The sequence below is a fragment of the Thermothielavioides terrestris genome, chromosome 3, assembly GCF_000226115.1.
Source record: "Thermothielavioides terrestris NRRL 8126 chromosome 3, complete sequence".
NCBI lineage: Eukaryota > Fungi > Ascomycota > Sordariomycetes > Sordariales > Chaetomiaceae > Thermothielavioides > Thermothielavioides terrestris.
Window position 1 is genome coordinate 3,624,777 of NC_016459.1, and position 24,858 is coordinate 3,649,634.

Sequence of the window (24,858 nt, forward strand, 5' to 3'; positions counted from 1 at the left end):
ATTCGGTCATCGACAAGGCCTTGTTCGAATCCGACAAGCATGGGTGCGCATATTCCCCTCCGCAGATACGGTAGGGAACAGGCACCAACCAGGTAGGTAGGTAGCGCGTGCAAGACATGACACTGCGCAGGAGATTGCCACCAGCCAAGACGCATGCTTCGGGCTTCTAATCTATACACAATATGCACATTAGGTATCTTAGCAACGAAAGTACAAGGAATAAAACTCGCCCAATGGCTATTTCAGCATCACCTCCGGTGCTGTTGGGTCGGATTTCAGGTGCTTCCTTTGGGTCCTTCCTGCAGCTGGAGAATTGGTGCAGCAGCGCAGCGGGTGAGACCCCCGGGCTTGCATCTGAAAACGCCGAAGATAGCCGCGCCGAGTTTTTGCAGCACATGAGCCGGACGTCATCCCGCCCAACCACGCCGGAAGCACCTGCAGGCTATCCGCATCGAGGCATCTGCTTCGGTCTCTCTCGCCGCGCGTCCCGCCCTGCACGCTTTGGTATCTTCAAGTGCACCTCTTTCCAGACATAGTGCGCAATACGTCAGTAAATTGCCGTCCAAGATGCCTGGAAGGGTCACTTCAATGCGCAATGCCTCCGCGGCCCTGCGCGCCAGCCGGCTGGCCCTGCGGCGCGCCTACTACTCGAGCGAAGCGAACGCCGGCCCCATGATCCGCGTGACGAACCTGCCTGCGCCCAACTCGGGCCACATCCGCATCCTCGAGCTGAACCGGCCGGCCGCGCGCAATGCCATCTCGCGCGCGCTGCTCTCGTCCCTGCGCGGCGAGATCGACGCCGTGCACGCGCAGTACGACCCCGCAACAGGCGAGGAGCTCCCCACGCCGTCGTGGAACAAGCGGTTCGGCGGCGTCGCTGGTGACGACCAAAAAGGGCCGACGAGGGCGCTGATCCTCGCGTCGGCGGTTGACACATCCTTCTGCGCCGGCGCAGACCTCAAAGAGCGCAAGACGTTCACCCAGGAGGAGTAAGCTCAAGCTACCTTCGGCCCCGTTCAACGTGCGCGCGCACACGTGCATCCTCAAGACTGTCTGGCTAACGAGCTGCTCTCTCTCCCCCTCTCTCTTCCCATCCGCAGCACCGCCGCGTTCCTCCACAGCCTCCGCACGACACTCACCTCCCTCTCGACCCTCCCCGTGCCGACCATCTCGGCCATCTCGTCCCTCGCGCTGGGCGGCGGCCTCGAGCTGGCCCTCGCGACCCACTTCCGGGTCCTCACCTCGAACGCGGTCGTCGGGCTGCCCGAGACCCGCCTCGGCATCATCCCCGGCGCCGGCGGCACCTACCGGCTGCCGGCGCTGATCGGCATCCCGCGCGCGCGCGACCTGATCCTCACGGGCCGCCGCGTGTCCGCGCCCGAGGCGTACTTCCTGGGCATCGCCGACCGGCTGGTGGAGGTGCGCCCGGAGAGCGAGGAGCAGGCGAAGGAGTGGGAGGCGCTGGAGGAGCACGAGCGGGAGAAGCGGGTGCTGGACACGGCGCGGCGGCTGGCGCTGAGCGAGGCGGTCCGGCTGGCCAGCGAGATCTGCGAGGGCGGGCCGATCGCCGTGCGCGCGGCCTTGCGCGCGGTGGAGGAGCCGCGCGAGTCGGTGGAGAACAGCATGTACGAGAGGGTGGTGAGGACGGAGGATCGGGACGAGGCGCTGAAGGCGTTCGCGGAGAAGAGGAAGCCTGTGTTCAAGGGGAGGTGATTACTGGGTTTGTCGAGAGGGCGATGGACCGTTCAACGGTTGGCGCGCATGAGCACATCGTACACGACAGGGGCTCTACACGCTGCGATGAGACGCATACCATGAATTCAGCCGGCGCGCTGATGGCTAGGTACTTTGGAATGGCCTTCTGGCCCTCCATGGACGATAAGTGTCGAGCCGCCGCGGGAGGACACGAGAGCTGCAGCCCAGCTTGCCGTAACGTAAGGAGCTAGGTACCATGTAGTTGTGGGCTTCAGGGCGCTCACCCGAAAGCCAGCATTCGCAATAGCCCAACTTGCATCTGATGGCCTTGCTCCAAGGTGGCTACAGCCTTGGTAACCCCACGGCTACTGGACGTCATTGAGCAGGCCCCCTCCAGACAATCGAGGTTGTGCCAAACCCGCCAGGGCAGTCACCGCGCGATGACATCATCGGAGTTCGCCCGCGCGTCTCCCCAGTGAGCTCAGACCAGCAGCTCTTAAGCCGCCAGCCAGCAACTCGGGTAGACAATTCCTCTCCAATCCATTGCAATTCAACAGTGGACGCACCAGGAACCGCCTGCAGCAGGTCAAGTCTCGGGTCAAATTGGCAGAAACGAGAAAGCGCACAGACAACACCACTCAACCTCACATCATGTCCGCCATCGCATCAAGAACCGCCATGCTCAGCAGGCGCCTAGCCCCTTCGACCCTCTCGCGCGCGGCCTTCACCACCAGCGCGCGGCACCCAAAATCGGCCGTCGATGCGGCCACGGAGACCCTCAAGTCGGTCGACCGCAAGGTCTCGGACAAGATCGTCGACGGCATCAACATCGGCAGTACGTCGCACCCTACCTCCTCCACCCCTCCTGCCCCGCAAAAAAAAAAAAAAAAAAAAAAAAAGGGGGAAAGAATAAAACGCCACCTTCAGTCCCTCACTAACAACCTGGTTTGGTCCAGCCGCGTACGCCAACAAGATCAAGGAGGCCACGCACGAGGTGAGCTCGGGCAAGGTGACGGGCAAGGCAGCGGAGCTGCTGGGCGAGATGAAGGGCAAGGCTCACGAGGCGGCGGGCGAGGCGAAGGGCAAGGCCAGCGAGATGAAGGGCAAGGCGGGCGAGGTGGCGAGCGAGGCCAAGGGGAAGGCGGGCGAGGTGGCGGGCAAGACGCGCGAGGCGGTCGGGGAGGCGAAGGAGAAGCTTTCTTGAACCTCTTATAAACAGAGAGGTAAGTTGAAAGCTGACGGGTGAGTGGGGGGATTGGGGAGGAGGTGCGGAGGGACGACTACCCTCTGGGGGTTGTTGTGGTTGGGATGCAGAAGGGTAGGATGCATGTACGATATTGAAGGACGGGAGGGACAGCAAACCATTACAGCAGAGTGGCTTCGACAGTATTCCAGTTACGGACGGCGCAATCGGCATGTATGCGCAGCATTGCTACTTGACACCAAGGCTGAACGAGAAAAAAAGACGAAATGTACCGGCACCACGGTCCCCCGAATTCGGACAGCTGAGAAGCCGGGCAGAACATTTGGTCAAGAATGCGAGTTACAGCGCAACTGCCGCAGCAGCCGCGCGAGCGATGCCGGCCGGCCCAACCCGCCTTGCGTTCGGCAGCCAGGCCGGGCCCTGTTCGATCTTCCGCTCGGAATACAGAGCTGGATCAAGGATGGATCTCGCCTTGTGCTCCACCAAGCCGTGCGGAACCAGGATTCAGTGCTGTGAAGAGAGAAGAGAGCGGGCACGACGAAGAGAGAGAGAGGGAGAGACTTCCAGAGAACAGCGCCACCCCTGGCCGCGGTGAACATGGTTTCATTCCTTGTCTCGTGATCGTGCTAGATGACATCAGTAACCTGCCGGGTATCCCACACACAACGTCGTTGCGGCTGTCCGTGTCGCGCAACAAGCGACCACACCCGCCGGGTCAAGGCCGGCGCTCGGCCGAGACGCGACGCGCTTGGCGGCGCTCCACCGCCTCTCGCAGCAGTCCGCCAGGCCGCTTCCGCCCGGGCGGGGACACCGCGGGCCCACCGACTGCTTTGTGATCCTCCCCATCATCGTTGGTCCCCGAGGCGGAAATCTAGCCCTCCTCAAAGAAGACCCGCTTCGTGCTTGTCTCGCGCTTGCGCTCCAGCTGCTCCAGCTCGCGGTCAATCTCCATGATGTCCATCAGCTCCTGCTCGATGTCGCGGCCCTCGACCTCGAACTCGTCGTCCGGCCGGTCGGCGGCAAAATTGAGGTCGTTGATGAACATGAGGCCCTGCTGGCTGGACGGCGCAGACTGGGACTGGGCCTCGTCGGGAATCTCAGTTGACGGGAGCACGTCCGCGGGCTGGTCGAACAGACCCTTGACGGGCGGCCTGGCGTAGGGCCGGAAAAGGCCGCCTGCTGATCTTCCAGGGCGCGGGGCGATGCTGAGATTGAAGGAGCCCGACTGTTCCGGACGCGGGTAAGCCAGGATAGCCTTGGTTGGCCCGAGCTCGGTACGTGGTTTCTTGCGGGCACCGAGCAGACGGGTGGTGAGCGAGCTTGCATCCTCGGTCTCGTGCATAATCACGAGGCGGCTCTCGGCCTGGAGAACGATCTCGATCGGCAGGCCCTCGTTGGGGTTAGCACCGTTCTCTTTCGTTGTTGATGAGCCGTTGGCAGCCGGATTGCTGCGGGACGGTTTCGGAACGGCGGCCGCACCCGTGCACCGCTCGCCGAGGAGCCCGGCCCCGAGGTCGGTCAGGCGGATCATCCGGGTCGGCTGGGCGCCGCTCCAGAGATTGACGCCCCCACCTACGGCGCGCCGAAGCTGGGAGTCCCAGAATCGGGATATCACGGGAATAACAGAGACGATGGGATCCGCACCGCCCAACCACAAGACGGCGCTCTCCTCCCCAGTGCCAGCTCCGTGGGATGGGAGCCGAGCGACAGTGATACCGCCACGGACGGACGCCAGCTTCTCCGGTCCGCCGGTGACGACCGAGGCGATAGCATCGCGCCGTGTGTGCGGCGTCATGGGGACGAACTCTCCTCCCAACCCGGGCGCTGAAGGCGATTTCTGACTCGCCGGGTTCCGCAGTGGGCTGGTCCCTTCGAGATGGCCAGTCACGCAGAACGAGGTAATCGCCGAGCCGCGGAGACCGGTGCTGGCCTTACTGAAGAGGCTGCCTGACCCGCTTGATGCCGGGCTGGCACCATCAATATCCCAGATGCCCCACTGACCATCAGCCAGGAGCGTCAGAATGGCACGGCCGTGAGAAATCCACTCGGCAGCCACGATCGGTTTCCGGGCGGTCGACATAGATGGCCCGCGGCTGAACGGCGGGTAAAGCGACAACAGCCAGGAACCCTGCGTCGGAAAGGGGCCTTCTGATGCGTCGTCTGAGGGAAGTGCTGCGATGGAATAGTCGTAAATGCGGACGGCATGCGTCGAGGTGACGGTGAGAAGCTGGGTAATATGGGAGGGGTTGAAGGCGATGCTGGTCAAGGGCGCCGGCAAGTATTCGGTTTGGAACGGATCAACGCGGTTGGTGGTCCCAGGTTTCGCATCTAGGGCCACATCCCAAAGACGCAGCGTGCCACTGGCCTCCCGCGAGTGCGCTGCGACGATAGCGCGAGTTACCGGAGCAGTTTGGGCTGCAGTGCGCTCCAGCGACCGGCTCCGAGACCCGGGCTTCTGCTTGACCAACGTGATGGAGAGGCCTCCGCATGGACGGCTTTGTCCCGCCAAAAGCGTCAGGGTTTCTCCCCACACGCCTGTTCCCGCGTTACCGGCCAGCAGGCTTTGGCGCAGCTCCGGCCTCGCCTTGCTCTCGTGTGAAGGTGACGTCAGCGGCAGCGTAACCACGTAGACGTCGGCAGTCGCGCAGGCCACGGCGAAGACGATCTTGTTCCTGAGCAGGGAAGCTCCATTCCAAGCAGCATCTTCAGAGGCGCACGACGGCATCGGTAGGACAGCCACGTGCAGAGCAGCAGTACCTAGGGCGAGATCGAGGGTCTGGACGATTTCGGGGAGGGGGGCGGCGCCGGCGGTCGGGTTGTCCTCGAACTCAGGCTTGTCCACGAAGGCCGCGGCGGAGGCGGCCGCCTCATCGTCCGAGTCGATAATCATGACTGCATCTTCCGAGTTCGCGCCATTCCGTTTGTCGCTGTTTGGTTGTTTGGGAGCCTTGAGCCGGCGGCCGCCGCGCCAGACAACGGTAATGCCGGTTTCGTGACCGTAAAGAAGGATTGTAGCTCCCTGGGGCGACTGAACTGGGTACGTCTTTACATCGTGTATCCGGCGGCCGAGGGAGTATCTGTGCCGGCAAGAGTTAATTTGAGGCAAACCGAGACGAAGGGCAGGGCAGTATGGCGTGTAACGGACGTGTGCTGTGTGTTCTGCGGCGTGCGCCGCGTTCTCGGAGCCGGCTGCATGGCCACGGCCGCGCGGAAACGGGGGACGGCGGGACAATTGCAGCGTTAGGCTTGCATCGACATGGAAATCGCAGTTGCAGAAATCAGGTATTCGGGCGGGAGTCTGCAACTGTCGCAGGTTTGGATGAATTCGGTGAGCGAGCTTAGTTCCAGGAAGGTGACGAGGTCGGCGACAGGGTCTTGGGAAGCTTGGTTCACAGATTTCGGCGCGGTTGCAAACGCGTGAAGCTTGGGCCAGCCTTGCGCCCGCCAGAAAATACGCTATTCCCAAAGCGGATAGGCTTGGTTATGTTTCAACCTGGCTCTTCTATTGCGACCAACGAGCAACTTCCCCTTCTGTCACGTCAGGGGTAAGGGGCTCAGAGCTTGGCACAGCGCACTGGCCATGGCTTCCCCACTCCTAGGTATATATATACCACGCTCTGTTCAGTCTTTAGCTCTCCTTTATACTGGAACAACGCACTCTCTTTGCATTCCAATGCTCTACTACGATCCTACCGTTATATCTATACCTCGTAGCTCGCTATAGCGTATCAATTATAAGCCTAGGCGCTTTATAATTGTATATAGCTAGTAACCTATAATAAGCTCTTTCTCTCTCCTTTTTTTATACTCTATATCTTAATATAACAACTATTAAGAGCAGCTTAACTATTATACTCTAGTCCTATATAAATTAGACTAAGTAGTTTATAAAGTTTAAGCTTATAGCTATAAACAATAGTATCTAGGACAAATATAATCTAGATACTCTCGATAAGCTTTAGGATAAACAACTAAAAGTTCTTTTAGAGGATAAAATAGATAAAGAGCTTTATAAAAAACGTATTAAGGAATTAGGTATTCCTATAGGCTAAGCTCTAGCTTTTATCGAATAAGAGGTTACTACTAAGCTTAAAGCTATATATAAGGAATACTTTATATTTACTATTATTTAGGAGAATAGGATAAAGTTATATTCGTTTATCCTTTTATAGATTATATACTTTATTTACTAACTTCTATTTAATACTATATATATTGTTATTTTAAACGCTAGACTTAATAGTCTCTAAGCTCTTATCTATAAACTTTATAAATAGCTTATATCTACTAATACTCTTATTAAAGATTTAGCTACTTAACAATATATAATAGTACTATAAGAGGCGTATAGAGTAGATATCAACCTATATAAATAGTACTACTCTTAGAACAAAGCGTACTTATATATAAAGAGCTTTGATATCTCTAAAGTAATTAGACCTAGAGTATATAAACACCTTATTTAGGCGGTCGGTTACTAGGTCGCCCTAGACTAGGCTTATTACTAGCTCTCTAAGATCAAGGTACTTAAGGCCTAAGGGCGCCTAATCTCTACTCTCAAAGAGCTAGGCGCTTGCCTTAGCATTTAGATCAACAATACCGCTACTAAGGGGCTTAGCTATAGCGCATTTATCTCTTTAGGAGTAGTTTAAAGTAATAGTTCTATAGATAGTATAGGCTTTTATAGTTTAAAGCTCTATTTATACCCCTATAAAGCTAATAGTAAATATAGGTAGAAGCTAATAGAGTACTAGTTTCTTTAAACAATAATTACTAGGGTAGAGAAGGGCTACTATAAGCTTTTAGAAATATAGATTACTAAGATTAGAGAGCGCTTTAACGAACTAAAGTAGAATTCCCTTTAGGAGAGTCTCTAAAAGCGGTATAGCTCTAGCTCTATAAAGTAGAGGAACTCTAGGTTAGCTTCTTCTAATAAGATCGTCTATACTATTATTGACCTAAGCCTCCTAGGCAAAGAAGCTTACTACCTACTTATATTCTCGACTACTATTACCTACTAGCTCTTTTAGAGCACTTTCTTTAATAACTATACTACTTTATATATTATTAATAATAAAAAGCTCCTAGTTCCTAGCACCTTTGTACTATTAGGAGACGGTAACTATATAGAAGTAGATACTACTACTTTTCCTATTTTAAGAAGAGGAGAGTATATTATAAAGGGAGTACTAGATAGAGAGTAGGAGAAAGAAACTATAGACCTCTACTTAAAAAACATTGCTATAGTAGAGGGCTTTTATACTAATATTATATTAGAGACTGCTCTATATATAGCTAGTATCTAATATTTAGGTCTAAACTACTCTCTATAGTATAGAACGTTTAAGAAGAATATAAAGGTTAAGTAGTTAGTTTATAAATTCAATATAGTTTTTCTTAAATTAAAGAATCTTTCTTTTTACTTTTATACTCTCTAACCTTTATAAAGCTTTATAAACATAGTAACAGTAAATATAGTTGTTTATAAGAATAATACAAGGTCGTATATATTATATATACCTCGAGAGAAAGAAGATACTAAGGAGCTCTAGTATAAGAGATCTAGACACCTAGGTCAAAGAGCTCTTTAAGCACTAGTGTAGAGCGCGAAGAATATTAAGATCTAAAGAACATTAACAATCGAATATAAAGTATACGCTCTATCATATACTAGGGAGTACAATACACTTTATAAGATAGAGTATTACACTTTATAGCTATTCTAGTATATCTCCTAGGACCTTTTCTTATTCCCTTCTAAGTTTAATAGATCCTAGTACCTCTTTGCAATTAAAGATAAATTCAATAGACAGATCTAGGCTTTTATACTCTCCAACAAAGGTTAAACTAAGCTCTTTAACATTATTAGAGCTTTTAAACACTAGGTTAAACGGCAGTAGGGACTCAACGTCTATAAGATCCGCTAGGACAATAATATAGGAGTTATTATACTAGAAGATCGTTAACCAACAGCTTACTAGCTCTAGGTATACAACGAAGGTATCGACTTAGAGCTCGCGCTAATATATATACTATAGCTAAATAGAGCTTTAGAGTATATAAGACAAGTTTTATAGCTAAAGAATATAAAGATACTTACTAATACGAACCTATCTATAAAGCTTTAGCCAAAGAGTATAAAAGTAGTAGCCTTCTTATATACCATCTCGCCTAGCTATACTCACAGTCTTTAGAGCCTTAATAAAGTGCTTTACTCTTAGTTTAAGAACTACTTTCGCTAGTAGGAACCGACTTTCTACTAGACGCTAATAGCGGATCTATACTCTAACTAGTCTAGGATCTTCGTATATAGCTATAGAGTATACCCTTTAGATAAAGAGTATAAGGCTAGGCATTAGAAGAGAGAATTTAAAGTATAACTATATAGGCGAATTAAGTACTTAGTTAGGTATAGAGTATCCAACATTTACTATATCTAGGTACCTAAGCTCAATAAGGTTATTATAATGAAAAATATAACGTTCAATAAGAGGACCTTTTACTATCTAAGTAAGGAAAAGCTTCTAGCTCACGAAGTTACTATTGTTAAGGATATAGCAAAGCACTTAGACAAGAGGGTTAAAGAGACCTAGGATACTAGGTCGATTCTTTAAACGCTCTATAAACTCGAGTATAGAGGACTAACGCTAAAGTCTATTACTATTATAGTTCCTAAACGCAAAAGTATACTACTAGGCTAAGACTTAGAGGTAGGGGAAGCGTAAGTATAGGGTAGACTCTTAACCCCTAAGATATTACTAGAACTATAGGCTTAGCTATAGAAAGAGTTTGCAAATGGAAGTAATAACGGAAATAGGGGTCTAGTCGATAATTCTAGTGCTTTTCTAAAGATTAGTAGAGTATCTAGGGACCTTAGGCTAGTAGTGGCCATCCTATATAGCGCTACCCCTAAAAGTAAATATAAGGCTTCTCCACTAGTAGAGCACCTAGCTCTATAAAGTGACTATAAAGTATCTCCGCCTATAGAGCCCCTAGCTCTACAAAGTAAGGAAGAGGATATATTCTATAATACAGTAGAATATATAGTAGAGTAGGAAGCTTAGCTTATAGGGTATAAAGCTCTATAAATATAATCTTTAACCAATGAACTAAGACTAAGTATACTAAAACTACAATGTAAACCTAAAGAGCCTTTTATACTTATAAGAAGGAGTATATAAATTTAGAAGCCTTCTATAAAAGCGTATAAGAATATAGCTCTAAGTATAGCTTTAAAATGTATATACATTTTCTTTATTAGGTTGTTAGAAATATAGGAAAACCTAGGGTTAAAGTTCTAGACTAATTACCTAGATTCTACTCCCTAGGAAGCCTACGATAGCAACGAGACACTCTTCCCTATATCTTAGGAGGGTATTGAGACGCTTTTCCTAAAGTTATTTAAAACCCTATATATAATGTTTACTACTACTACTAGCTAGATACTAACAATATATTACAATACCGAGCTCTCCCTTCTTCTAAAGAGCTAGAGAGACTTAAAGAACTATAAATATAGGAAGGAGTTTAAGGTAGCTATATACAAAGAGATTTATAATCTAATAAGCAAAGGAATATAGCAAGAGATTAAGTAAGAGTATATAAAAATATAGTCTCTACCTTTAAAATAGGTATTCGATTATAAGCTCAATAAGGATAGTAACCTTAAAAAGTATAAGGTATATATCTATATATAAAGCAATCTATAAAATACTACTAATATCGCAAATATATATATAGCTACCCTCGCTATATACTCTTTTTATACTATTATAGTACTTACAACGTACTTTGACCTCGAAGTAAAGCAGTTTAATATTAAGTAGGCGTTTTTAAATGTAAGGAGGCTAGACGTAGAGCAGGTGACTTATAAGCTTCTAGACGGATTTAAGAAACTAGGGATCTACGTAGAGCTCCTAAAGGCTCTCTATAGGCTAAAGGACTCGCCGCTCCTATAGTACAATAAGTTCTACAATGCTCTTAAAGAGCTTAGCTTACAACCCTCTATAGAAGAACCTTGCCTATTCCTCGACCCTAAGAAGAAGATAATCCTTATCTTCTATATCGACAACTTCCTAGTAGTTTACTATTAAGATAACGCTATAGCTATAGAGCATATTATAAAAGGCATTAAAGCAAAGTATAAGATATATAAATAGGGTAATGTCAAGTACTTCCTTAGGATTAGGGTTATCTATAACTATAGAGTATATAAGATCTAGCTTATATATAACTAGTATATTAAGAAGATTATAAAAAAGTATAGTCTCTTTAATATTATAAGCGCTCTAGCTATCCCTCTTCTTATAAAGGAGCTTTATAAGTTTAAAGGTGAGGCGTCCCCTAAGTAGGTTAAACTATACTAAAAGCTTATAGGCTTAATCCTCTACTCTATAATTATAATCTAACTAGACGTTACATTTATAGCTATAAAGCTCTCTTAGTTCTTAACGAATCTAGGACTAAAGTATATTAAAGCAGTAAAACGAGTTATTTAGTATCTATATACTATATACTTCCTTAGTATATAGTACAAAGGTTAGAGCGTTTACTAGGTACTTTAGATTATATCCAATGTATTATATAGCAATAATCTAGATATATAACGCTCTTTATAGAGCTATATTATAATACTCTTTAGAGGGTTAATCTCCTAGAAAGCTATATAGCAAGATACTATTACTATATCTTCTACTAAAGTAGAGTTAAAAGCTTTGTCGTTTACTATAGCTAAGACAATCGCCTTAAAACACTTGTTTAAGGACCTTACGTTTAAGATTAAAGAGCCCTAGAGGATCTTCTATAACAATTAGCAAACGATTCGGCTTATAGTAGAAGAGTATATAAAGATCAATACTCGTCTATACTATATAGATATTTATAATATATAGCTTTACTAGAAGTATTAAAGTAAGTAGTTCAACGTGCTCTACTTCCCTACTACGTAGATGCCTATAGACGGTTTAACGAAATAGCTCTTAAAGTAGAAGTTTAAGCACTTCTATACTCTATTGAACCTTTAAGATATACATTAAGTAAGAAAAGAGTAGGGGAGTTAACCATCTTCTTTATAAGGACTATCTACTACTACTATTCTATACTCTTGCTTTATATAATCCAACAATTAATAAGCTCTATTATCACCACCTTTCCCTAAAGCTAAAGGATTCTCGCCTATATCTCTAACCGCTCTACTAGCTCTATTGTCTATATAACAACCTACTCTAGCTCCTAGTTATTAACCAATTTGTTGCTCTCTACCTACTTAGAGAGTACCTCCTACACCTTACTCTTTGTCAACGCTATAGGTATAAAACTAAGAGGGTTATCTAGGGCTCTACCCTAGGCGACTATAGGGACCTCCTACATCTACTCCTATACCTACTACTAAGGCTACTACTCTACTAGCTCTACTATATTCGTATTCTCCTACTATCCCTTCTCCTCGACCTCTTAGGGATTGTTTAAGAGTATATAAAGCGTAGAACAAATCTTCTTTGTAGCTTATTTGATATTAGATAGAGGGTACAAAGTAGTAGATAATAGAGACTTACCTTCTAGTCAAAGTCGTTAATAGCTATAATTAGAGCTTATACCTTCTCTATAGTAGTAGATAGGATTAGCTTATAGCTATAGTTGAAACGTTTATAGTACTAATAGTATATACTATAGCTATTATAGTTATAGTAGGTTCTATTGTAAAAGCCTATAAGAGTAGTATATATATAACCTAGGTATAGGATCTTATACTTTATAGTCATTTATAGTATATAACTAGAAGATATATTAGGGTAATATAGAAGTAAGCTAGAAGAAAGAGCATATAACTTACTTAACTAGAGGATTATAGTGCTAGTTAGAAGAAGGTATAGCAAGCTCTTTAGAAGTAGTATATAGGGTAGTAGGTTCTACTATAAGCTCTTTAATACTATTACCCTCCTCTAAAGGGGTAGGCAAAAGTATAGGCAATTCGTCTAAGAAGATATCGAAATATAGAGGTATAGTAGTCTTATATACTCTAGAGAGCTAGGAATAGTAATAGTAATAGTAGTAGTAGCTACTATATATATAAATAAGAAGATATATATAGGAAGAAAGAAGCTTAAGCTCCTATAGGTAAGAATTTATACCTCCCTTAAATCTAAATACTCTAATTAGCTAGAATCGTACTTTAGAATTTCTTATAGCCTTATATAATCTACTCCTATACAACCTACTAATTATAAAGATTTCCTATATTCTATTTTTTCTATAGTTTAGTTGTTCAACTTATATATATTTAAGTACTCTATTAAATAACTAGGGGGTATATTACATTAGGGGTAAAGGGCTTAGAGCTTAGTACAGCGCACTGGCTATAGCTTCCCCACTCCTAGGTATATATATACCACGCTCTGTTCAGTCTTTAGCTCTCCTTTCTACTGGAACAACGCACTCTCTTTGCATTCCGATGCTCTACTACAATCCCACCGTTGCATCCACACCTCGCAGCTCGCTGTAGCGTATCACCTTCCGCTATCGATAGTTCAACAAAGCCATATGCACTCAAGCAATTAAGTCGAAGAGGAAAGCTCAAAATCGGCCACGAGAACCCTAAGAAGCTATTGGACTTGCTTTAGGCTGCTGCATTCTGGAGCAACTCCTTGCTGGATAAGTCGACTATCGATACCGACTCTAACCATCGCCATCGGCAACAGCCAGTTTGCTTGCCTAAGGTAGTCTGTTTTTGGTGAATCGGTTATCCTGCTTCGGATCTGAATTCTATAACCCTAGTCTGCGGCACGTAGCACATAGCTGGGACAGTCTTTGGGAGGCCTAAAAGGCGGAAACCTCCCCTCATCTAGCATCTCTGCCATATCTGACTCACGTGCGATTTGTGCAACCCTCGACTCCGCAGCTGGCACTCCGTTCCAGCTGCCGTAAACAATTCTATGCTCTCAGTTTCACTCCCGGTTTGACAGTGATAACTACAACCCTTCCATGCTTCGGATCCCGCAACTTGGCAAGTCAAGTCCAACCTCCGTCATCTCCGCAATCCGCAATCCCCATGTGTCCCCGCTGCTCCGCTCCCGAGACAAGCATCAATTGCATGGAATGCGTCGGGCCCATTGCCACATGACTTTGGACCTTAGGCTGACGACCGCTTCGCAACTTTCGGGCGCGTACTGTGCCGAAGCAAACCCCTCTGGAGAAATTGGCTTCGTCTCGCTGGTCTCCGTCGGTTGCGTCTCCATTCCTTCGTCCGTGCCGGCGCTAGTTGCCCCCCGATAGTTGGCCATGCTGAAGGGCGAAAACTTACTTCCCTCCTTGTCTTTCGTCGGGTCGTGGTAAATGACATCGAATTTACTTCGGTCAATGTCGTTGTACACCACTCGGACAGGGCCCGGGCAGATGCCTTTTCTCCAACACCGGCTCCGCTCCTGCGGCCTGATGATCGGAAATTCAATCCACGGTGGGTCGACACTGAACTCGTAGACCCCTTCGGCCTGCTCATATCCGTGATGCCTCCTTGGGTAGCCCCTCCGGACACCGCGAGGGGCAGCTTTCACCTGGGCTTCAGCACTCCCTGCGGGGATGTACCGCCAGGGTCCAGAGAGGTTAGGGCAGGAGTACTAGTTCACATAGGTGTCAGGACCAGCGACAGGGTCAGAGAGGATCTGGGAGGGGAGTGGCGCCGTCACGCACCACCGACACATTGTCACTGGACGTGCTTGCTCTGTTAGTGCCGTAGTATTTGCTCGAATGTCGTCGGAAGAACAGAAGTTGAAACCATCGACCGAAAAGGACTTGAGACCGTCCTCGCTCTCGGTGTCGTCCGAATCGTCCTCAAGGTCCCGGCAATAGGGGCAGGACCTGCGATCATGTGGTGATGCCCTGGGCTTGTAGCCCCTGAGCACACCAAGGAGTTTGGCACATAACTTGCGCAGCACGCCCATTGGGTCAAGCTTGGAATTGAGTCTCGGATGGGCCAGGGGGCAGGGAACGTCTGGTCAAGCTTGGGACGGGGTGGAGAGGGAAAAAAAGCTGGCGACAAGTGCTTCTTATGTATGTATGCTAAACGCAGCTTGGATAGCATCTGGATCGCGCTGTTGCTCGCAGCTTCGCCCTCATGCCTTCCCACACCTTGTCCAAGCTTAGAGATACAGCCAGAAGTTTCCGGCACAGATTTGGTTCAGGCGTCAACAACTTCGGCTTCCTAAACTCCTACATCAAAAGACACCCAGATGCTCAGACTGATTGCTCACAGCCCAAGTTCAAAGTCTGAACTAGAGGCCAATGTACATGGAGAGACGGTGGTTTCTGAAGGTTTCAGAATACCAAGACGGCGTGTTTTTCAGGAAGAACATGGATGTCTCAGAAACCATTGTGATGTCTCGGGTAGTTGTGTTAAAGCCAGGCATAACTGGTCCATGCTTGAGCAGGGCCATTGCGTCCGCAGGCCCAAGGAACCTTCCGGAAGAACTCATCCCCCATTCAGGCCCCCAGGCAAAACCAGAGCACAGTCCTAGGCCAAGCCCAACACCCCCGCCACGATATCCCCAGCCCTTCCAAGCGCCTCAGCCACCCTCGCGGCATAGGCCGGCTTGGCCGAGACAGAAAACCTCGTGTGGCCGTTGCGCACGCCGCAGTGGATGTAGACGCCGCGCTCGCCTTGCATGAGGAAGCCGCCGGCGTCCCAGTGCTCAGCGTCGAAGTCGTCGGGCACGAAGCGCGCGAACCCGAGTTTCACGTCCTGGCCGGGCCCGCCGCGGCGCGTGGCCGCCCAGGCGCGCGTCCGGAACAGCGCCGGCAGGTTCTGCTCGGCTGCCGTCGCTGCTGCGACCTCCCGCGCGTCGTCGGCGGCGGCGCTGGTGGCGGCGAAGTGCAGCGCGTACATGGGCCCCACGACGCCGTGGCCGCGGCCGGCCTCGACGAGGGCACGCGCGTACGACGCGGCGGCGCGGTCGAAGAGGGCACGGAGCTGCGCGGACCGGTCGCGATCCGCGGCGGTGGCGGCAGCGCCGGCGGCCGCCTGGACGACAAAATCCCGCGTGGCCTCCGAGACCGTCTGCACCCACTCGATGCGGCCGCGGGCGAAGCCGCCCAGAGAGACGTTCTCCCACGCTGGGCGGGGACTGGGTTCGCCGTCGACGAGGTGGACGGCCAGGAGGGCGGTGAAGTGCGCGGCCGCATTGGGCGGCGCACGGCTGGCCCGGAGGGCGTCGAGGCTCAGGCGGGAGACGTCGACCACTCGGTTGTCGAAGGGGCCGAAGGCGCGCCAGCGGTCCTGGATGTGTTCAATGCGTTGCAGGGCGGCAGGGCTAATGTTGTTCCAAGTAAGCTCTTGAATGCCGATAGGACTAGCCTCGCCCGAGGAGGACCCTGCTGTAGGAATGGTGCAAGAATCCTGCTGCAGCGAGCGGAGTAGGTGGGCGTGCAGGCTGCGCGGATCGAGGCCATCGAGTTTGGCGTGTTCGTATGTCTCGGCGGACAGACCGTTGGCAGTCACGACCAGCTGGAATGTCTTATCGAGCCAGCGGTTGGCGAAGGGGCGGCGCAGACCGTTGAGAAGGAATTGTGTGTACCGATCTGTGGAGCCGGCCGGAGACTCGTCATCGAGACAGACCACGAATGCGGCTGCACTGATAGCAGCTAAGGTAGTAGCGTTGTTGGGGTCTTGTTCAAGATCTCGACGGATCTGTTTGTCAGGGAGGTCACAAAAGTTAGCGCAGCTGGCACACGACAATTGCTGAATGTACCCATGAGGTCCCTAATCAGGAGTGTGAAGAAGTGGGAAAAGTGCACGTACCGAAGCCCAGGAGTCACGGTCGTCAGCAGTGAGAGTGCAGACGGACGGACGTGGCTCCTCCGATGCCCGGAGAATCTCCTGGAATGCAGCACGAACCGCCGAGAGATGCAGGGGAGATTGGCCATCGGGGAGGGAAAGCAAGAAAATGTGGCCGCGCCGGAGGACAGCAACGGTGTGGTTGGGGGGGTAGCGCTCCATCCGGTCCAAGCCGGGCGCCGGAAGCCGGGTAGCATAAAACAGCCACTCCCGGCCCTCGGAGTTGACTGGCTCGCCGTGAAGGGTGTCCGGGGCCATGGTTCCATCGGCCACGCGGCGGGCGAACTCCATGGCGGCCACGGTCAAGACGGCGGCGCGCATGGCCTGCGAATGTGCAGGCGCGCCTTCGACGGGATGGAATAGGGAAAACTGGTCAGCCTCGATGGTGGAGTCGCGACGCTCCAGGTACACCTGGCGCTCGTAGGCGTCTGCAATGGAGTCGGGCCCGGCCGCTTCGAGCCGTCGGAGGAGCGCAGGGCCAGGCCCTTCGAGAAAGGCCCTCACGGCGTCCGCTGTCTCGCGCTGGTCACTTTCGGAGTCAATGGCTCGGCGGGAGTCCTCGAAAGCGCGGAGCGTATCTTCCAGTGCCGGGAGCGGGAGGGGGGGCAACTTGGGAGGGGCAGGCTCCGCGCTCAGGGGTCTGGTTGGACTAGGCGCCGTGGTAGCCACAGTGCTCGTCGAATTGGGCGTCGGGGAAGCAGAGTCGATCGACAGCGGGGGCGTTGCTGCCTCTTGCTTTTCCATTTTGTCGGCACTGCTGCGGGTTTCCTGGGCACGTTGACCGGCCGCCAGGACGATAGCCGAGCGCCGCGCGACTTTTCGGGCCAGGTCGCCGAAGGTCTGGGTCGTCAAGATCTCGGAAGTCTGCAAAGGCGCGTCCAACTCTCTGGCGATCCAGTTACGCAGTTCGATGGCGACAAGGGAATCCAGGCCGAGGTCGAGGATGGAGCCGGCCCGCTCGCTCGCCTGCTTGGCATCGGCAGACCCGAGTTTGACCAGTTGGCCTGCCATGGCGCGGGCGATGAGATGGATTACGGCCTCGGGGTCCGTACAGCGTTCTATCGTCTCTCTCAAAGACATCTCGGCGCCAGGGGTCTTCGAGGCGGAAAAGGAAGCCTCCTTTGCGGGCGCAGCGTTGTCTTGTTGCCGAACGTGGCAGAAGAGGGCCGAGTGCATAGTACCGTTGCGAGTGGTCGCGCGCGCCAGAGAGCCAGTGTCAAAGCCGATGATGGCCTGGGGCAGAGGAGGAATATGCTTGGCGGCTGCCCCAAGCGCATAGTCAAAGAAACGAGACAACTCGGCATGACTGATGGGTCTCAAGCCGGCACGCCGAATAGCTTGTAGGCGCACCTCGTGGCTGACGGTGTGCACGGCATCCTCGATCCACCCGATATTCAGCGATAGGTAGCCCGGCCCGCGGGCCCGGGCGACGGCGTCCTTGACGGCATTGCCAGCATTGTAGGCTGACTGACCGGCGGTGCCAACAATATTAACGGCCGAGGACAAGGCGATGAAAAACTGCAACTGAGGCCCCGCGAAGACACGATCGAGCACTAGTGTGCCATCCGTCTTGACATGGCTCACAAGCCGGAAGTCATCAAACGTGATCGACTCCAGCGTGCTGTCCTTGAAGACAGAGGTGGATTGGATGACGCCGCGTACAGGGGGCAAGCCCTCGCGGACCAGAGCGGCCACCGAGGCACGCAGGGCGCTCTCATCGGTGATGTCGCAGGCGACGCAGGTTAGCTGGCAGCAGCCCGCGGGACTCTCCTGCTCGAGCTGCGCCTGCCGCTCGCGGATTTCCTCGGGTTCAGCACGGCGGCGCGAGAGCGTGACGATGCGCCTCGCCCCGCGCCGCGCCAACAGCAGCACCCACCGCCAGCCGAGATCACCGAGCCCGCCGGCGACGACGTACGCACCGTCCGGGTCCAGCGCGTGCGAGACTAATTCGTCATCGCTGGGCTGCCGAGGACCAACGGAGGCCCGCACCAATGAGCTCGGCGCGGCCTCAATCACGACCCATGCCGTGCTAGTGCGCAGGAGGCGCCGCGCGTCGGCCAGCTGGGCGACATCGTACAGGGGCGGGTCGAAACCGCGCAGGGGAACTTCCGCAAGGGCCGGCCCGGCCCGCGCCACCAGTTCGGCAATCATGTCTGGCCGGGCGCGCAGGAGATCGGAGATGCGGCACAGGTGCAAGCTTGCATTCGGCGGGAGCTTATGAGGCTGCAGCTCCCCGGCCAGGGAAGGGGAGACCCGGCGGGGGGCCGCACCATTACCAACCGCGTCGACAACGACACCGAAGGGTTTAAGGCCAGCCCAGGCGGCGGACGGCACCCGCTCACTGCCGGCTAGGATGATGGCATCGATGGTGCCGGGCGCCAAGTAGCCAGGGTTCCCGCGGCGGGGGGAGAGCGAGAGCGACTCGCGGGTCACGAGCACGTGTTCCGGATCGATCTCGAGCAGCTCCGAGACGCGCCGTGCAGCGACCGCGTCGGCGGCGGTGGCGAGGACGCGCGCACCGAGGCGCCGTGCCACGGCGACGGCTGCACGGCCAACATCGCTCAGCGGGTTGTGGACGAGAACCGATGCACCAACGGCCGAGGGCGTGAGGCGGGCGAGGTTGTGCAGAGCGTGGCAGGCAGCAAGCGTGGGCAGGAACAGCGCAGCGCCAGCAGCGGCAGGCACGCCAGGGGGCAGACGGGCGATGTGCGCACGGGCCACGCGCGGGCGGCTGGCACCGGCAGCTGGCGAGAGCGCAACGACAGGTGTGCCAGGCAGCAGAGCATCAACGTCGCCAGCGCTAGCGCCTGCACCGTCACCAACACCGATTTTGGCGGGGCCTCCCGCACCTGCGACATTGCCGCAGTAAGCATATGGGCCATCGGACTCGGAGAGCACAAATGCCCGGGTCTCAATCTCGACGACATTATCCGGTAGGATATTGCCCTCGTCCTCGTCCTCGTCGACAAAAACATCGTCGCTGCTGTCGGCGGCCAGAACGAGACGTCGGGCGCCGTCCAGGAAGCGGCACGTCTGGGTCTTTATGTTGTGGCTATGAGCCTGAGCGCCCTTGAGCTGCTCGCCGTGGCTGTGGAGGACGGCGCGGTTGAGGCGCGCGCTCCGTCGCAAGCGCGGGATGAGCACGGCGCCGTCGTCACGCACACGGTACTCCCGCTCCCAATGCGCGGCAGCGGCACCCCTTCCATCGGCTGCCACCTGCGCGAGGCTGCGCGCGAGCACCTCAAGAAGCCTGTTGGCCTGTGGGTCGTCGCCCGCTTGTTGTTGCAGCAGCGCGCCGGCGCTGGCGTGCACCGTGGTGAGCCGCAAACCCACGTTCTCGGCGTGTGCGGTCCGCGCGACACCCGTGATCTTGTGCATCGGCAGCGGGCTGTCCGGGCTGAGCCAGACCATTGCGCCTGGCCGCCTCAGCAAGGCGACCGCGGCATCGAAGCACTGCGGGTCGTCGAGGATCGGCTGCGGCTGGTCGTCTAACACCAGGATGGGAGCGCTAACCGCATCCGTGTCGGCGGCAGCGGGAGGAGCACCGGTCGCCAATGCATCCGGTGGCCCGGTGCTGACGCCCTTGTCGCGCAGTCCGGCCTCGAGTGCGGCGGCCCAGGGCAGCGCGGCCGAGGCTGATGAGGAGTGCGTGAGGATCTTGACCTGGCCGGCCAGATCCGCCTTCGCGTGGGCGAACCGCGCAACAACAACCAGGCGCCCACCGGCGGCGTCTGTGAAAGTCAACTGGACGTCCACGGTTGGACAGGTCCGCTGCAGGGCAGCGCGCCAGCCAGGATCTGCACCGGGCGGGAGCACCAGCACCAGCAGCCCGCCCGTCTTCGCGAGAGCCGTCACCTGGGCGGGAAGGGCACCGACGTCCGAGGCGAGAACCACGTCGTACGAATGCTCCGCGAAACCCTGCGAGGCCGCGTCGTCCTTGGGGTCCAGGGCACGAGAGTGTACCTGAGGGTGGCCGACCAGCCGCTTGCGCGCCTCTTCAAAGAGGCCGGATGTGGTGTCGGTAAAGTCGTATGTCGCCAGGGTGCCGTCGTGGTCGTTGATGGCGCCCAGGAATTCGAGTGCCAGATCACCACTGCCGCCACCTAGCTCGAGCACCGATAGATTCGCCCTTTTAAAGCAGATGTGGCCAACCAAGTCTGCAAGAATCGGGTTCTGCGGGAGATCCTCTGCGCGGAGGTAATCGATATCAGGCTGCCACTCCAGCTCGTAGCAGATACCCTCCGAGTCGGCCGCGCCATCTGGCCGAGCCGGTTGCGCGGCCATGCTTCGCAGCTCGATAGCGGAACCGGCTAAGACCAGGCCGCCCTCTGCCGTTAGGACGGATGCATCGCTCCAGACCGTGCGGAATTGCTCAGAGGTCAGCTGCGCCGAGACTTGGACTTCGGCGCCGGGCGTGTGGAGCGCGTGTGCGTCTTTGGTGGTTGACACCAGTAGCTCGCCTATCCGGACGGGCATGACGGAGCCGGTGCCAAGGCGACGCCAAACCGCTGGGAGAGCTGTGTGCAACACGACGTCAAGGGTCGCAGGGTGGATGAAGTGAGGTGCCTGATGCCGTGCTGGCATGGTGGCTGCAATGTCGGGGACCTCGACCAGGGCGTTCACCTTCGAGCCGTCCGCCTTCACCGTGAGCGAGCGTATGCCCGCGAACGTAGGTCCATATTTGTTTCCAGCGGCCGCCATCTCGAGGTAAATTTCTTTGCCTTGGCTAGTTGTGGCGTCCGCCCCAAGCTCCTCGGCAGACGGAGCTGACATCTTGATGCCCGCGTCCTTCATGCCATGCGGACCGGCGTCGGCCTTATCAGCGGCCAGCAGCCCCTGGACAACGCCGGTGCAGTATTCGTGCCATTGGCCGTCGGAAAGCGCCGTCACGGAGAAAGTGAAGTGGAACGGTGCGTCTGGCTGGCTCTTCAAAGTCAGCTGTGCTTCCACACGCTGCGGTGCGTCCGGCACAACGAGGGCGCGAACGAAGGACACGTCGCGGAAGACGACAAGCTCGAGCTCACGCTGCGGAGCTTGCTCGCGCGCGAGCTGCGCCACGGCCTCGGCAGCCATGCAGAGATAGCCCGCGCCGGGAAAGACGACCAGCCCGTCCACAACATGGTCCGCGAGCCACGGCAGCGTGGACAGGCCGAACAGATGCCGCCAGCGCGGCTCGAGCGACGTCGAGTCGGTGATGCGCACGCCGAGCAGGTCGTGGTATGGTTCCGCGCGGAGGCGGTGCTCGCGGCTCAGGCGCGACTCGTGCCAGTGCTTTGTCGAGTGGTCCCAGGCATACGCCGGCAGGTCCGGTAGCACGGCAGCGGTGACCAACCCCGGGGCTAACGCGGCGGCGGCCTCCAGGTTCACCTCGATGCCGCGCTCGACGAGGGATCCTGTGAGGGCCAGCGCGCTGGAGACGGCGCTCACCTTGCGCTGCAGCGCCGACCGGTACTCGTACTCGAAGCTCGGCACGTCTTGCGCGGCCAGGCATTGGCGGACCGGCCCGGCCAGGGCGGAATGCGGCCCGACTTCGACGAAGAACGCATGCCCCCCGCCGTGGTCGTGGTGTCTGCGCGCCAGCGTCTGCACGGCGTCGGAAAAGCGCACCGGCGACACAAGGTTATTGACCCAGTACGAGCTGTCGAGTTCGTCCGACCAGGGGAGACCGGTGACGGAGGAGATGAAGGCGATGTTGCCCTGGTCGCCGGTGCTCGGCGGCGCCTCTACGTCCATGTCGCCCAGCCGCTCGCGGTACTCGTCCGCCACGGCGCGCATGTGATGGCTGTGGTACGCCGTGTCGACACGCAGCTTGCGGCAGAAGGTGCCATCTCCGCGGGCGGCGATGCGCGCGGCCACCTCATCAACAGCGTCCGCGTCGCCCGAAATCGTCACGCTGCTGGGGCTGTTGATACAAGCTATCCTCGCCTCTCCCCGGGTCAAGTCACGGAGATGCGGCTCGGCGTCCTGCGGGCCCAGCCCGACGGCCAGCATCGCACCACGCGGCAGGCCGCGCGTCTTGCACACGTCGGCCACGAAGCCGCGGTGGAAGGCCACGCGCAAGGCGGCGCGGTGCGACAGCCGGCCCGCCGTGTACGCGGCGGCGATCTCGCCACTGGAGTGGCCGACGACGGCCGACGGGCGGACGCCGAGCGCGCGCAGCAGCGCCGCGAGAGCGATCTGCACCGCCGTGGTCGCCGGCTGCGCGATCTGCGCCTCGTTGATCTTGTCGCTGTCCTCCCGCAGCAGCTCAACTTCCAGGTCCCACGCGGCTCCGAGCGAGTGGAGCATGTCGCGCGAGGCGCGGATGGAGTCGCGGAACACGGGCGACGGAGTGGCCGCCTGGAGGAGCTCGCGGCCCATGCCGGCCCACTGGGCGCCCTGTCCCGTGAAGATGAACAGGACGTCCGGTTTTGCCGGGACGCGCTCTTTTGGAGGCGAGGCAAGACCCTGACCCAGCGCCTCCAGAAGTGAATCTCTATCCTGAGCCACGCAGCTGAATCGCCAGGGTAACAGGGAGCGCCGCTGGCACAGCGTGTAGGACAGGTCCGCGAGCGGGACCTCGTCGCGCTGCTCAACCCAGTCGCGATGGCTCTGGATCATGGCCGTGAGAGATGCACGGCTGTTGGCCGAGAGGATGAAGAGCCGGGGCGAAGGCGCCAAGCTGGAGGCAGAATTTTGTTGTTGTTGTAAGTACGGTCCCCTCTCCAGAATGGCATGGGCGTTTGTGCCGCCATAACCGAAGCTGTTGACAGAGACGCGGGGGGTCACTCCGGCGGCATGTGGCCACGGTATCTGCTCTGTGGGAATGCGGATAACATCCAGCGGCAGCCCGGGCTTGGGGTTGGCGAAGCCGGCCACGGGCGGGATCGTTTTGTGGTCGAGGATCAAAGCGGCCTTCAGGACGCTGGCGAGGCCGCTCGTGCTTTCGGTGTGGCCGATGCTCCCCTTGTTCGAGCCGACGTACAAAGGCAGCGAGCGGTCCGTCCCGGTGAAGACGTCGGCGATGGCGGCTAGCTCTTCCTGATCGCCCGCTACTGTGCCCGTGCCATGGGCTTCCACATAGGCAGTATCGTGCGGCCTCAGGCCGAGGCGGGCATATACAGAGCGGATTAGGTCCGCTTGGGCAGAGCGGCTGGGGTGAGTAATGCCCGAGGCGGTGTAGCCGTCTTGGTTCACGCCCGTCCCTAGGACCACGGAGCGGATCGGATCGCGGTCGCGGAGGGCGTCGCGAAGCCGCTTCAGCACCATCACGACAAACCCCTCGCCGCGGCCGTAGCCCTCGCCGCGGACGTCGAAGGGGTAACACCGGCCGGTGCTGCTGAGCATGTGCAGGTTACTCATGCCGACGTAGGCGTCGGGCGCCAGACTCAAGTTCGCAGCCGCCACCACGGCGGCGTCGGCCTCGCCGTCCCGCAGGCTCAGGCACGCCTGGTGCAGCGCGACGAGGCCACCCGAGCAGCCGGTGTCGAGGGTGACGGACGGCCCGCGCAGGTCCAGCGCGTGCGAGACGCGGTTCGCCAGGATGGCCATCCCCGTGCCGATGGTGTAGTACGCGGGCAGGTCGAGCAGGTCCTTGGTGAGGCTCCGGTCGTAGTCGGTCGTGAAGATGGCCGCGTGCACGGCCGTCCGCGTGCCCCGCGCCCGCTCGAGCGGCCAGCCGGCCGCCTCGAGCGCCTCGTAGGTCAGCTCGAGCAGGATGCGCTGCTGCGGGTCCATGGCGGCCGCCTGTGCCGGCGACAGGTGGAAGAAGGCATGGTCAAAGTCGCGCACGTCGCCCGTGATGAAGTGCCCGCCCTGGTGGTTGGTGGCGCTTGGGTGGTCGGCGCTCGGGTGCCAGAACGCCGTCTCGTTGAAGCGGTCTGCCGGCACCGGAGTCCACGCCGACGTGCCTTGCGAGAGCAGTGACCAGAACGAGTCGGGATGGTTGGCCCCTCCCGGCAGCCGGCATGACACGCCGACGATGGCGACTGGTTCAGGGGCTGAGCCGTCGGCAGCCATCTTTTCTTCTTTCTCCTTTTCTTTCCCCTTTCTTCCTCTTCTTCCTATTCACCTTGTTTTCGAAGTAGTTGGGACGTTCTTGGGAGGGCAGAAAGTTGCCCCGCACACGAGTCTTTGCATGGCAACGTTCTTCTTT

The 24,858-nt window shown here is 55.0% G+C and overlaps 4 protein-coding genes across 4 annotated transcripts; 2 read left to right on the top strand and 2 right to left on the bottom strand.

Annotated features, from left to right (window-relative positions):
- The first annotated feature begins 182 nt into the window (after nt 1–182).
- Nucleotides 183–2,194, top strand: THITE_2117706 (uncharacterized protein). The gene is made up of 2 exons (XM_003654559.1): nt 183–989; nt 1,101–2,194. Exons 1-2 carry the CDS (start codon nt 568–570, stop codon nt 1,711–1,713), a joined length of 1,035 nt encoding a protein of 344 aa, XP_003654607.1. The 5' UTR covers nt 183–567; the 3' UTR covers nt 1,714–2,194.
- Nucleotide 2,195: 1 nt separating this feature from the next.
- Nucleotides 2,196–3,233, top strand: THITE_2117709 (uncharacterized protein). Its single transcript, XM_003654560.1, has 2 exons — nt 2,196–2,530; nt 2,652–3,233. The coding sequence occupies exons 1-2, from the start codon at nt 2,347–2,349 to the stop codon at nt 2,897–2,899; spliced, it is 432 nt and encodes a 143-aa protein (XP_003654608.1). The 5' UTR covers nt 2,196–2,346; the 3' UTR covers nt 2,900–3,233.
- A 420-nt stretch (nt 3,234–3,653) lies between these two features.
- Nucleotides 3,654–6,294, bottom strand: THITE_2117710 (uncharacterized protein). Its single transcript, XM_003654561.1, has one exon. It carries the CDS (start codon nt 5,787–5,789, stop codon nt 3,771–3,773), a length of 2,019 nt encoding a protein of 672 aa, XP_003654609.1. The 5' UTR covers nt 5,790–6,294; the 3' UTR covers nt 3,654–3,770.
- A 9,110-nt stretch (nt 6,295–15,404) lies between these two features.
- THITE_170170 (polyketide synthase) lies at nt 15,405–24,722 on the bottom strand (the record flags this gene model as incomplete). Its single annotated transcript, XM_003654562.1, has 2 exons — nt 15,405–16,577; nt 16,689–24,722. The coding sequence occupies 2 exons, from the start codon at nt 24,720–24,722 to the stop codon at nt 15,405–15,407; spliced, it is 9,207 nt and encodes a 3,068-aa protein (XP_003654610.1).
- Nucleotides 24,723–24,858: the final 136 nt, after the last annotated feature.

Excerpts from the sequence above, each read along its gene's own strand:
- THITE_2117706 (XM_003654559.1), top strand. The coding sequence starts at position 568 with ATGCCTGGAAGGGTCACTTCAATGCGCAATGCCTCCGCGGCCCTGCGC. Across the intron at positions 990-1,100 it reads AAGACGTTCACCCAGGAGGA|CACCGCCGCGTTCCTCCACA; the intron begins GTAAGCTCAAGC and ends TCCCATCCGCAG.
- THITE_2117710 (XM_003654561.1), bottom strand. The coding sequence starts at position 5,789 with ATGATTATCGACTCGGACGATGAGGCGGCCGCCTCCGCCGCGGCCTTC.
- THITE_2117709 (XM_003654560.1), top strand. The coding sequence starts at position 2,347 with ATGTCCGCCATCGCATCAAGAACCGCCATGCTCAGCAGGCGCCTAGCC. Across the intron at positions 2,531-2,651 it reads CGACGGCATCAACATCGGCA|CCGCGTACGCCAACAAGATC; the intron begins GTACGTCGCACC and ends GGTTTGGTCCAG.